This window comes from Salmo trutta, chromosome 14, assembly GCF_901001165.1.
Source record: "Salmo trutta chromosome 14, fSalTru1.1, whole genome shotgun sequence".
Taxonomy (NCBI): Eukaryota; Metazoa; Chordata; class Actinopteri; order Salmoniformes; family Salmonidae; genus Salmo; species Salmo trutta.
The window spans coordinates 18830286-18845014 of NC_042970.1; the positions used below are offsets into that span (position 1 = coordinate 18830286).

Below are 14729 nucleotides of genomic sequence, written 5' to 3' on the forward strand. Positions count from 1 at the left end.
TAAAATAAATTACAAGATCAATCATAGAATCGTAAAAAACAAACACATTCTTCCTTAACACCTCTGGTATGGTAGCGCCTGGTGCGAAATACGAAAAACCTTAAAAATGCTATAACTTCAATTTCTCAAACATATGACTATTTTACACCATTTGAAAGATAAGACTCTCCTTTATCTAACCACATTGTCCGATTTCAAAAAGGCTTTACAGCGAAAGCAAAACATTAGACTATGTCAGGAGAGTACCCAGCCAGAAATAATCACACACCCATTTTTCAAGCTAGCATATATGTCAGAAAAACCAAACCCACAGCTAAATGCAGCACTAACCTTTGATGATCTTCATCAGATGACACTCCTAGGACATTATGTTATACAATACATGCATGTTTTGTTCAATCAAGTTCATATTTATATCAAAAAACAGTTTTTACATTAGCATGTTTTGTTCAGAACTAGCATACCCACCGAAAACTTCCGGTGAATTTATAAATTACTCACGATAAACGTTGACAAAAAACATAACAATTATTTTAAGAATTATAGATACAGAACTCCTTTATGCAATCGTGGTGTCCGATTTTAAAATAGCTTTTCGGTGAAAGCACATTTTGCAATATTCTGAGTACATAGCCCGGCCATCACGGCTAGCTATTTTGACACCCACCAAGTTTGGCACTCACCAAACTCAGATTTACTATAAGAAAAATTGGATTACCTTTGCTGTTCTTCGTCAGAATGCACTCCCAGGACTTCTACTTCAACAACCAATGTTGTTTTGGTTCGAAATAATCCATAGTTATATCCAAATAGCTCCGTTTTGTTCGTGCGTTCAAGTCACTATCCGAAGTGTGACGCGCCGGCGCCTTTCCTGACAAAATATTTCAAAATATTCCATTACCGTACTTCGAAGCATGTCAAACGCTGTTTAAAATCAATTTTTAATGCGATAATAATATTCCAACCGGGAGACGTTGTATCCGTTCAAACACTGAAAGAAAAACATGGAGTCGTCACATGCACGCGCGCACCAGTGCCATTGTTCTCAGAAGGACCACTCACCAAACCCCTGCTGTCTTTCACCCAGAGACTGGAGAGCTCTCATTCCACGTTCTGGCGCCTTCCTAGAGCCAATGAAAGCCTTAGAAAATGTCATGTTACAGCAGAGATCCTGTATTTTTCATAGAGAGGCTACAGAAGGCCAAGAAATGGTCAGACAGGGCACTTCCCATATAGAATCTTCTCAGGTTTTGGCCTGCCAAATGAGTTCTGTTATACTCACAGACACCATTCAAACAGTTTTAGAAACTTTGGAGTGGTTTCTATCAAAATCTACTAATTATATGCATATTCTAGTTTCTGGGCAGGAGTAATAACCAGATTAAATCGGGTACGTTTTTTATCCGGCCTTGAAAATACTGCCCCCTATCCCAAACAGGTTAAAATGGTCCTCACATAGCCGTCTGAACTGCTTTAGATGCACCATTGAATTTCAGTGAATTCTGTAGACAATTCCACAAGCAAGGTAGCAAAATAGCTAAAGGTAGATTTACTTAACTGTTGAGATCGAAGGGACCTCTAGAGTTAACCATTTCCGAGATTGTGTCTGGTAGCTTGTATTTCTGTAGGTTACCAGAGAAGTGAGGTATGGTGGTAGTTTACATAAGAGGGCTATATAGACAAAAAGAGCGTAATGCATAGATCTGCGAGACTTCAAAGAGGGCCAGCCTACTTTCTCATATAGAGTACATTGATGTGTGCTGAACCTATCGCCCGTAAAGAAGCATAATGCTATACAGCGTCCAGTGGTTTCAATACAGTGGCAGCTGCATTCATATAAATGATATCGCCATATTGTAAGATCGGAATCAATGTAGACCAAATTATTTGTTTTCTGCTATTTAACGTAAGGCATATTCCTGTAAAAGAAGTCAATTTAAATTAATAACTTCATAACTAACTCATCAACATGTATTTTGAATGAAAGCCTATCGTCAATCTAGATTCCCAGATATTTATACGCGGGAACACATCCAAAGTATTCTGAACAAAAATATAAACACAACATGTAAAGTGTTGGTCCCATGTTTCATGAGCTGAAATAAACGATCCCAGAAATGTTCCATACAGACAAAAAGCTATTTCTCTCAAATGTTGTGCACAAATTTGTTTAAATCATTGTTAGTTAGCATTTCTCATTTGCCAAGATAATCCATCCATCTGACAGGTGTAGCATATAGAGAAGCTGAATAAACAGCATGATCATTACACAGGTTCACCTTGGGCTAGGGACAATAAAAGGCCACTCTAAAATGTGCTGTTTTGTAACAAAACACAATGCCACAGATGTCTCAAGTTTTCAGAGAGCGTGCAATCGGCATGCGGACTGCAGGAATGTCCACCATAGCTGTTGCCGGAGAATTGAATGGTAATTTCTCTGTCATAAGCCGCCTCCAATGTAATTTTAGATAATTTGACAGTACGTCCAACCGGAGACCACGCTTAACCACGCCAGCCCAGGACCTCCACATTCGGCTTCTTCACCTACAGAATCGTCTTGAGACCAGCCACCCGGGCAGCTAATGAATTTGCACATCTAAAGAATTTTGGCACAAACTGTCAGAAACCGCCTCAGGGAAGCTCATCTGTGTGCTCGTCGTCCTCACCAGAGTTTGGACCTGACTGCAGTTCGGCATCATAACCAACTTCAGTGGGAAATGCTCACCATCAATGGCCACTGGCACACTGGAGAGGTGTGCTGTTCACGGATTAATCCAGGTTTCAACTGTACCGGGCAGATGGCAGACAGCGTGTATTGCGTCATGTGGGCGAGCGGTTTGCTGATGTCAATGTTGTGAACAGAGTGACCCATGGTGGCGGTGGAATTATGCTATGGGCAGGCATAAGCTATTGACAATGAACACAATTGCGTTTTATCGATGGCAATTTAAATGCACAGAGATACCGTGACGAGATCCTGAGGCCCATTGTTGTGCCATTCATCTGCCGCCATCACCTCATGTTTCAGCATGATAATGCACGGCCCCATGTCGCAAGGATCAGTACACAATTCCTAGAAGCTGAAAATGTCCCAGTTCTTCTATGGCTTGCATACTCACCAGATATGTCACTCATTGAGCATGTTTGGGATGCTCTGGATCGACATGTACGACAGCGTGTTCCAGTTCCCGCCAATATCCAGCATCTTCACACAGCCATTGAAGAGTGGGACAACATTACACAGGCCACAATCAACAGCCTGATCAACTCTATGTGAAGGAGATTTGTCACACTGCATGAGGCAAATGGTGGTCACACCAGATACTGACTGGTTTTCCGATCCACACCCCTACCTTTTTTTAAGGTATCTGTGACCAGCAGATGCATATCTGTATTCCCTGTCATGTGAAATCCATAGATTAGGGCCTAATGAATTTATTTAAATTCACAGATTTCCTTATATGAACTGTAACTCAGTACAATCTTAGAAATTGTTGTATGTTGCATTTATATTTTTGTTCAGTTTACGTAGCATAAATCATTTGATACATTTCTATGTGAATGGGAAAACAACATGTTTGATTTTAAAAGGCATTAAGCACTAACTTCAGTTCAACAAAGGCCCTCTGTAGGGCAATATAGGCAGGCTGAAGCTCCAAAAGAGCCTGCTCAGCCATCGGGGAAATAGCATACACAACAGTTGAGGTGAGGGGGCGGTTGACATACAACTGAAGCAATACCGACCACATTATCTGATGAGGACGCACTAGGATGTTCTGCTTGCAAGAAGAACAGAGACATTCGTGATTTATTATTATAGTGGTAGCTACTGATTTTACTACTTGTAGCCTACAAGTACTGATGATGATAGTACTGGAATACTTACTTATTTTACCACTAAAAATAGTTAGGCCTGTAACATTTAAATGTATTGTTCTAACGACCTATGCCAGGATTCTCCAGCTGGCGGCCCGTGGGTGGTTTTTGTAAGCAAAAAAGTAAAAAATATTTTTTGGGGGGTAACATTTTCATTCTTGGACATAAGACTAGAAACACCAGTAAATCAGCTCCAAGTGATTTTAATTTTGGAAATATTTTAATCCCATGCATAATAAAGAGATATATGTGATCGGATACAAATGTAAGCAAGGTTTGAAATTATTATATTTTTGTCAAATATTATATCTGCTTGGACTTCTTGCGGTCAATTTGCTGTCTACGTATTATTTGTAATTATGTTTCGGTCCCCCGACCATCCGCTCAAGAAAAAAATCGGCCCTCGGGTGAGGGCCGATTTTCAAGCTCCATTTGATCAAGCTCCATTTGATGTCTGTCAGACAGAGTGAGTCCCCATTGTGGCTCCTCTGCTGTGGGGCGGCTGTGCATTGTTTCAAATCAAATCATATCAAATAAAATAAAATTGTATTAGTCACATACGCCGAATACAACAGGTGTAGACCTTACAGTGAAATGCTGACTTACGATCCCCTAACCGACAATGCAGTTTAAAAAAATACGTATAATAATAAATAAATGTAACAAGTAATTAAAGCGCAGCAGTAAAATAACAATAGCGAGACTATATACAGGGGGGTACTGGTACAGAGTCAATCTGCGGTGGGCACCGGTTAGTTGAGGTAATATGTACCATGTAGGTAGAGTTATTAATGTGACTATGCATAGATGATAACAACAGAGAGTAGAAGCGGTGTAAAAAGGGGGGTAGCCAATAGTCTGGGTAGCCATTCGATTAGGTGTTCAGGAGTCTCATGGCTTGGGGGTAGAATATGTTTAGAAGCCTCTTGGACCTAGACTTGGGGCTCCGGTACCGCTTGCTGTGCGGTAGCAGAGAGAACAGTCTTTGACTAAGGTGGCTGGAGTCTGACAATTTTTAGGGCCTTCCTCTGACACCGACTGGTATAGAGGTCCTGGATGGCAGGAAGCTTGGCCCCAGTGATGGTCTAGGTCGTTCGCACTACCCTCTGTAGTGCCTTGCGGTTGGAGGCCAAATAGTTGCCATACCAGGCAGTGATGCAACCAGTCAGGATGCTCTCGATGGTGCAGCTGTAGGACCTTTTGAGGATCTGAGGAACCATGCCAAATATTTCAGTGTCCTGAGGGGGAATAGGTTTTGTCGTGCCCTCTTCATGACTATCTTGGTGTGCTTGGACCATGTTAGTTTGTTGGTGATGTGGACACCAAGGAACTTGAAGCTCTCAACCTGCTCCACTACAGCCCCGTCGATGAGAATGGGGGCGTGCTCGGTCCTCTTTTTCCTGTAGTCCACAATCATCTCCTTTGTCTTGACCACGTTGAGGGAGAGGTTGTTGTCCTGGCACCGCTTGACCAGGTCTCTGACCTCCTCCATAGAGGCTGTCTCTTGTTTAGATTGGCATCTCAGGAGACTCAGCCCCTCTGTTGAGCACACATTAACATGTACTGGCCTCCCTATAACACAGCTTAAACACAACATTTTAAATCTGCATTTAGTCTCATTTTCACCATCTTTCATGACGAGGCCGAATGTTTTAAGGGCATTTATTCTACTTTGTATAAATCATTAATCAGCCAAGTTAATTTACTTCTGCCTGACTTGGTCAGCTTCATTAACTGCTCTGGAGTTGGGCAACTAGACACGCCTCCCGCCGCACCAGGCTTGTGACCAACACAAAAGATGTAAATCTCACCACTGATTTCAGGAATGCAGACCCAGATAAGCATCAGTGTCGTTCAGTTCATCCTCATCCCAGGAGCGAGGGGAGGGAGACGGGCTGGGCGGTGAGGGTATGTCTGTCTGGCTTGTGTGTCATCAAAATTAGAAACAATAAGGACTTGAAAATTTTAAAGATCTACGGCTGAATATTTTCTTCTTTTAGTTGGATTATAGAAGTACATGCAATTATAGAGCATATGTGACCATTTGTATACAGCACATTCTCCTTTAAAATGAAGTAATAACAGAAAATGTTTTTGGTATAGACTCATATGTTGGTGTTAATTGAGCACCGCATAGGATTTGAGTGTTTTAAAATGGATGTTTCTCATGGAGATCCTTTGGCAGGCAGGCACGCCCACCCGTTGGACCTGTTTCCCATTAAAAAGCCATTCTGCGTGGTTCTTCTGGGAGTAAATATATCAATTTCCATAGAAAGTGTTTTGTTTGTGAGGGTGAGTGTTTTCTTGGACTCCACTGCTTTGCCTCACTGAGGTTAGGTTTCTCTCAGATGTGCGTTTTTATCCCCTGCCTTCCACACAGCCGTGAAGCAGAACACTAACAGAACCTGAGCCATGCTACTTCCTCCAGCCCAGTATGGACATGTCATCTGCAAGTATCTAGTCCGGAAAGACAACGCAAAAGACGAGTTCATCACCCAGTGGAAGGAGAGTCTATGAATACAGTGCAAACAAACAAGAAACAGTCAGGAATGAACCAATAGAAAAACCTGTTCATGTGAACTCGTGTGGGAAGCAAATTACACATGTTTACAGTTTGGCCCAGGTTAAAACGTACTGTATCCCCTATACTGTACCTTGTTTTAACAGCTGTTTCTCCTACTCCCTGCTGTCTCAGGTTTTTAAGTCATGATGCAAGAATCTGGGACCGAGGCGACAAGCAACGGTCCAGCCAGTCAGAACAGAGCAGCGAGCGTGGAGGACGGAGCCAGGGACGCGAGGCCCAACAGCGCCACGTCAGTGGACATCACGGCAGCTGACCTGATCCATCTCCAGCCGCAGCAGGTAAACTAGGTTCCTCTCTTCACACCTGTCTTAATTAAAGGAATAATCCCCTCAAAAACGATCTTTTGGTATTTGTTTCATTATTCCACTGTTGTTACAGACCTAAAATGTTTTGCATTTCAGCAATCAAGTTACTATTTGCTTTTTGAAAGTCTTATATCTTGACAACTTGATTGCTGACATGCAAAACCTTTTGGGACTGTATCAACAGTGGCCTAATGAAAATCATGTCAAAATGAGTGGATTAGTCCCATGTCAACAGCAGTCCCTATCCCCTCTAAAGTGCCTGTTAATATTTAATCCCGACCCAAAGTACATCAGGTACATAAACACATGATTATTATTTATGTATATTGGAGAGCGTTTTGAATGTTTAAAGAGAGGGTAGTGCTCTCAATGATTGCGTGTTTGGATGCGGACATGTTTATTGTATTATGCAGCATCTGCATTTTGGTGAAGTATTTATTGAGGTAAGTCAACATATTTTAAGTGTATAGGTGCCACATGATTCTCGGACAGTTGGAGTGCTGTGCTGTGCAATGGGCTGACAGTATTTTTCCTTAGCTCATTGTAAACACGCCTCACACTCACAACTAATGCCACACTTCTCGGTGTCCAACCAATGAGGCCCATAGAATGGCGGTAGATTTATTATTAGTGAAGCCCAAAACATTTTCACCATCTGAGACTTGAGGCAAACAGACAAGCTCTTTCTGTTGGTGTCAGTGTTATGTGTGCCACACGACAGCGTGTTTAAGGAAACAGCATTGAAAAGATCACTGTGTCTCATGCTGTCTTGGCATTGAAGAATGACTGGGGTTGTTGTCAGGAGCAGTTTAGTCATGATGCACAGCCTCTTTTGTTGCTGCCTGTTGTCACAGTATATCTATCAACATCTGTATGAGGTAAAGAACAATGCTGAAACATGCATTTTGTCACAACAACAAAAATAACAGTCATTCGTTTGAAGCACTTATCAGGAAAATCAGCTTGTGAACACGTACAGTAATAGCCCAAGAAATCACATATTTGTTGCAAGCCAGTAACATGAACACCAGCAAAGTTGCAAATGCACAATTTACAATAATTCCTTCAGCAATAATAGAAAAAGTAGACAAATAAAGATGTGTCTGCAAACGTCCTTTACTTGTTAGACCTATAGGCGGTCTACTCCACAAGGCTGTCCCTCCCTCCCCTCCATCACTGCTGTTCTAGTCGTCTCCCTTATTTTCTCCAGCTCTACATTAGCATGTCGTCAGTGAGAAAATCACAGCCATACTGAATTCATTACTGCAGTAGTCGCACAAAACCATGGATACAATTTCAATAACTGCGGGCCACAGTTGAGTAAACAGTTGCACTGAAACTTAATTCCTGTTGACTTTTCCTTCATTCTTTTGCCAGGGGCGCATTCTGATTCGCTGTGCAAAGACAACAGGGGTTACAACTTTGATGAATGTGAGGCAGACGAAAGGGAGAGAGAGAGCAGGGAAATGTGGCATGGATGCACACTTGACACCAAGGAGAGAGAGAAAAGAAATCCTTCACCCGAGGAAAAGAGCCAACTGTCCAGCACTGGTCTCTGTTCTCTGGTCATATGGATGGGATAATGATTCTCTCAGATCAGTCATTTAGGAAAATAATGTAGAAATAAAAACATTACTCGTGAATTTAATCCTGTAGAATATTTTCCTGTTAATTTCAATAAATCGTAGATGTTTTTCTTTCTGTTTGTCCCTTTGAACAGAGAAAGCCCATGGTTAATTTCTATGGCATACCATACGGTTTATGATGGAGAGAGAGAGGCGGATGGATTAATTGTTCTGTGTGATAAATGGTGCATGGTTCGGGATGAAGGACGAGATGTCTCATTCTCCGCTCCTGACGTTCTCCTTTGATAGGGTACTTAGCAGTGGAGGGTTCTGGGGGAATGCGCCTGTGTTTTTATTCTCCCATTAGGCTAACCCAGGATTTTCATTCATGCATCATGAACCATGTTAATTGTCCCATAGGCATTAAGATCTTCGCTCAATTACTTGATAACTTTTACTTTTGTGGCATTTTGCAGTCTGTCTTTTAAGTTTTATTTGCTGGTTGCGCTAATATAGGGGGTAACTTTACAGATATGTGGGCTTCTCTGAGAAACATCCAAGACACCATTTCCCTTTTGGTGATTCAGAAATCAATCTAGATTGTTTTGTTCACCCCTGAGTCAGGGTGAACAACAGACCTGGTGGTGGTATACCATTTATTCTTATTAGGGAACATAACTGTGAAAGACAGTGCTCATTAATAAAGATAGGGGGGATACAATAATTGTAATCTGTTTGATCATCTTGATTCTGACAGGGGAATTTATCTTGTAGACCAGTCAGATTTGGGGGAAGTGGACCATAAGCTTGGTTTAAACATCTCTATTAGTAAGTCAAATACTGGGCTGTAATACCTCTGCAGAAACAAGGTGCTCTCCTGGCTTATCTAAATCTCCAATCGAAGTGGTTTCCCATTATTGGCCATTCACTGTATAGACACATTTTATGTTTGAACAAAAATGTTCCCATTTGGTGGATAAATATAGTGTATTGTTGTGTCAACCAAACAGAAGGTTTGCACCCTATATTTTCTCAATATGACTCCTTTCTTTTATGTTTTCTCTAAACTTTCTTGCTGATGGAGCAGAAGTTGAGGTTTTCAGAAATCCCTTTAATGAGGAAGTGAAGATTATAGACATGATAAAGACAAATATATTTTTAAAAAGGGGCTGTGTTTTTGCAATAGCTAAACATTTGTGGGTTTTCCGTTTGTTTTGTTGTTATTGATTTTGCAAGAGGAAGTTCCGATGTCCAAAGGAACAGTCCCAGATTAGACCAGATGCAGCCAACCACATCAACAAGCAGGCAGTCATAGTGATGATGTGATTGAACAGTTAGATACTGTAGGCTGATGTTGACTCCTGCACATTCAAGTTACTACATGTACTGTTGTTGATTGTGATTTATGGTTGATTTAGGCATTGCATTCCTAATCTTGCACATGTTTATGCAAGCAACCGATTCTTCTGCTAGAAATTGGATTCAGCTGATATAACTGTGGAGTATTAAATATTAATATCCTGTCTCTTAGAGGTGTCCTTTTAATGAAGTTTGAGATATTCCTCAAATATCATCGTTCCTCAGTGATAGAAAATACATTGAGTGTACAAAGCATTACGAACACCTTCCTAATATTGAACACCCTTTAACCCTCAGCACTAGGAACAGACACCTCCTGAGCTGCAGGCTTCAATAAACGTTGCAGGAGAAGATGATCGCAAGGAAAATTATGTTATCTGGCAAGTTTAAAGGGCTTACATAAAGATGTGATGGAAATATAAATAACGCAGACTGTGGCCTCAAAAAATCTGGCTTCTCTAGAAAATACACCGAGTGTACAAAACTTTCAGAATATTGAGTTGCCCCACCTTTTGCCCTCAGAACAGCCTCAATTCGTCAGGGCATGGACTCTACAAGGTGTCGAAAGTGTTCCACAGTGATGCTGGACCATGTTGACTCCAATGCTTCCCACAGTTGTATCAAGTTGGCTGGATGTCCATTGGGTGTGGACCATTCTTGATACACACAGGAAACTGTTGAGCGTGAAAAACCCAGCAGCGTTGCAGTTCTTGACACAAACCGGTGCGCCTGGCACCTACTACCATACACTGTTCAAAGGCACTTCAATCTTTTGTCTTGCTCTTCACCCTCTGAATGGCACACATACACAATCCATGTCTCAATTGTCTCAATGCTTAAGAATCCTTATTTAACCTGTTTCCTCCCCTTCATCTACAGTGATTGAAGTGGATTGAACAAGTGACATCAATAAGGGATCATATCTTTCACCTGGATTGACCTGGTCAGTCTGTCATGGAAAGAGCATGTGTTCATAATGTTTTGTCCACTCAGTGTACACTCCAACAATATCATCAGAAAAAGAACAACAGCCAGATGAATCATTGCTTTTCCTTTACAGCAGAAATATCGATCCAGGCTTCTTTGTCAGACAAGTTCTCTAAAGCTTTGTCATAAATCGCAAGATAAGGCAAACCAACTTTTTTTTCTTTAATTTCTCTTCTCTGTTGGAGCAGGGCCATCAGTACTGTATGGAGAGCAACACTTTGGCTCTTCACATGGAGCTGCAGACACAGGTTAGCTGTTTGCATAATAAAAACTATAACAAGGTCCCTCTCGACATGGTGGAAGAGAGAGAGATACACACAAACACACACACAAACACACACTGCTCAGCCTTGGTTGTCTTGGTTGTCTGTCTGTCTGTGTATCTATCATCACTGAACTCTACTCACCGGAGGAGGAATTGCTAAGTGATAAGAAGACTCACATGACTTTCTCCCACGTTGCCAACCCTGTACTGTAGAGTAGACAACCAGGCCCAGTACAGCCCAGTACAGTACAGTGTAGCAGGGCCAGGGCTGCTGAGGCCTGTGTCCTGGTCAGTAGAGCAGACTAGTGGTCAGACTGGCTTTTATATCAGAGAGGTTAAAATCATCAGGTCAGAGGTGAGCTCAGAGCAGCTCTCATGCTGCTGGACCGCTGGCTGCTGATTGCGTCCACTTGACTGTGGAGTTCAGTGGAACAGAACCACCCCTCTTTACGACAAGTATCGCCACACATTTTAATTAACTTAAATTCAGCAATTCAGCTTTTTGTTTTCTCACAGCAGTATATCTGCTCAGTACTGCATAACCAATAGGTGTGATAAAGGGCTGGTTTCTCTGTGTGGTTGGTGTCCAAAGGCTATGACGCATTATTCTCTCATTGTGTGTTTCCTTTCTGAGGGTTGCAGTCAATGACACATATGCATGCCACGCACACACACCCCTCCTCATCTCAGAGAGGATCACGTTAAAAGGATACACACTGCTCTGTTTTGTGTCACTCGCAGCCACCTGTGTAATGCTGTGGATTGTCTTTCCTTCATCTCTCAGTGCTCTCAGGTATCTGCTTGTAAACTGTTCATATTGTCAGATCGGGCTGGGGACGGTAGGGGCTCCAACTTATTGGAAATCTGGGGGAACGGATAACATCAGTGTTATGACACTGCATATTGCCCTAAATTGCTTTGTTGGTAAAACGATAGTGCTCTTCCAATTTGAATAATTGTATGGAATCCCTCCCAGAACAGTTTAATTATGTTATCACACAACTCACAGCATCTGTCTTTATAGTGGAGCAGATGACAGTTTTATTACAGGCTGAATTTCTTGGGTGGTTCTGGCAATTGATGTGTGATCTGATTAATAATCATACTGATGGAGGTGAAAATTGAACAGTAATGTGCTTGTATGTAGAAAAGGGAAAAGATAATTAGAAAAAAACACGCCATGTGTCACCAGAAAACTTCATCACTGTTTTTGTCGATTCCTAAGCCTTCCACAATTGAACCATATTGCTTTTTGAGTCTAGTTAATTGTTACATGCAATATATTTTTCTCCCAGGGAAGAGAGATCTGTTTAGTCTATCCCAGTATGACTTCTGAAGCCTTTTGTCATGTCTTGTTGAGTTTTCTTCCTGAGTTTTGGAGGTAAACACATTAGCAGCACCCCTCTCTATGGCTAAGTTCCAAAATGGCCAGCTCATGAAATCATCAATTTTGTTAAGTGTACCTTAAGCGTGTCCTTTCAGCCCGTGAGACGATCAGCAGCAGAGAGAGATGCAGCACAGGTCGCATGTTTGCATACCATACCAAACCCCCAAGTTTAAAATAGTTGACTGATCCATGGGTTGACATCCTGTTTACACACTCTGCCTGGGGCTGGTTCATTTGGGCAAGCGGGGGGGATCTGAGGAGTTGTTTGACAATGAGGTAATCAGAGAGACTCTTAACTTCCCCCATGCCCCAACAAGCCTGCAACGCTGCAAGGTAAGTCGCTCCATACTATACTGTAGCTAACCCTGGCCACATTAAACACAGGGATAATGGATTTCAGGTCAAACGGTCAGGATGGGGTGTAATGTAGTGGAAGGTGTATTGTTCTGTATCCCATATGTATCAGGATGATGTAACGGTGAAGTGGAAACGTCTAGGAGCAACAACGGCTCAGCTGCGAAGTGGTAGGCCACACAAGCTCAGAGAACGGGACAGCCAAGTGCTGAAGCACATAGTGCGTAAAAATCGTCTGTCCTCGGTTGCAACACTCACTACCGAGTTCCAAACTGCCTCTGGAAGCAACGTCAGCACAATAACTGTTCGTCGGGGGCTTCATTAAAGGGGTTTCCATGGCCGAGCAGCCACACAGAAGCCTAATATCAAGCAATGCTAAGCGTCGGCTGGAGTGGTGTAAAGCTCGCAGCCATTGGACTCTGGAGCAGTAGAAACGCGCTTTCTGGAGTGATGAATTACGCTTCACCATCTGGGTGTCAGACGGAACAAGTCTGGGTTTGGCGGATGCCAAGGGAACGCTACCAGCCCCAGTGCATAGTGCCAACTGTAAAGTTTGGTGGAGGAGGAATAATGGTCTGGGGCTGTTTTTCATGGTTTGGGCTAGGCCCAGTAGTTCCAGTAAAGTGAAATCTTAACGCTATATTCTAGACGATTCTAGACGATTCTGTGCTTCCAACTTTGTAGCTATAGATTGGGGAAGGCCCTTTCCTGATTCAGCATGACAATGCCCCCGTGCACAAAGCAAGGTCCATACAGAAGTGGTTTGTCAAGATTGGTGTGGAAGAACTTGACTGGCCGGGACATAGAGCCCTGACCTCAACCCCATCGAACACCTTTAGGATGAATTGGAACGACGACTGTGAGAGAGGTCTAATCGCCCAACATCAGTGCCCGACCTTATTAAAGCTCTTGTGACTGAATGGAAGCAATTCCCTGCAGCATTTAGTGGAAAGCCTTCCCAGAAGAGTGGAGGCTGTTATAGCAGCAAAGGGGGGACCAACTCCATATTAATGCCCATGATTTTGGAATGAGATGTTCAACGAGCAGGTGTCCACATACTTTTGGTCATGTCGTGTATTTGGCAGTCTTGTGGCTTGGTGGCTTGGGGATAGAAGCTGTTCAGGGTCCTGTTGGGTCCGGACTTGGTGCATCGGTACAGCTTGGCCGTGAGGTAGAGAGACAGTCAATGACTTGGGTGGCTGGACTCTTTTATTTTTCAAGTGTTCTACTCCGCTAGCCAGCACCTCGCCTAAACAGGTGTGCGTTTCTTTCGCTTCCAGATTGGCTAGACTCTTTGAACATTATTAGGGCCTTCCTCTCTGACACCGCTTGGTATAGATGTCCTGGATGGTAGGGAGCTCGGCCCAAGTGATGTACTGGGCCATGCGCACTACCCACTGTAGCGCCTTGCGGTCGGATGCGAAGCAGTTGCCATACCAAGCAGTGATGCAGCCAGTCAAGATGTGAGGGCCCATGCCAAATCTTTTCATCCTCCTGAGGGGGAAGAGGTGTTGTCGTGCCCTCTTCACGACTGTTGGTATGTGTGGACCATGTTAATTCCTTAGTGATGTGGACACCGAGGAACTTGAAGCTCTCGACCTACTCCACTAAATGCATCTAGTGTGTAATGTTGGGTTAGTGTGGCCACTGCTTTCTATGTAAATTATGGGTGTGTATGCTGGTATCATTAGGAAGCCTGAAGTGGCTCTCATTGTGGGGCCGTGTCTGTGTGTTAGTGCTGAAGAGGGAAACTGTAAACTTCTGAGCAGGTGTCTGAAGCAACTAGTGTGGCGAGTCAGACAGGGAAACACGTCTGTGTTGGTTCATTATTAGATGGCTTATTAGGAGGGCTGAACTGACTCTAGGGTTTTGACTAAATGCATCGATGATGTTTTATCTAAAGTAATACCCACAAACCCATCCCTAAACGTCCGAAGGCGCGCACACACACACACACGTATGCTCACACACCAACGCACGCACGCGTGCACACACACACACACACTGGTATTGGTCTGTTTTTGTTGAGCAGATTGTGTGTTTAGTG

General features: G+C 42.9%; 1 protein-coding gene across 8 annotated transcripts in view; it reads left to right on the top strand.

Moving 5' to 3' along the window:
• LOC115207551 (forkhead box protein P1-B) overlaps positions 1–14729 on the top strand; it is a 241771-nt gene that overhangs the window by 119953 nt on the left and 107089 nt on the right. For all 8 annotated transcript variants that reach the window (XM_029774727.1, XM_029774728.1, XM_029774729.1 and 5 more), the window contains one exon: positions 6572–6738. In XM_029774727.1, coding sequence (XP_029630587.1) covers positions 6583–6738 — 156 coding nt within the window. In that variant the 5' untranslated portion in view covers positions 6572–6582. The remainder of the gene's footprint in view (positions 1–6571; positions 6739–14729) is intronic.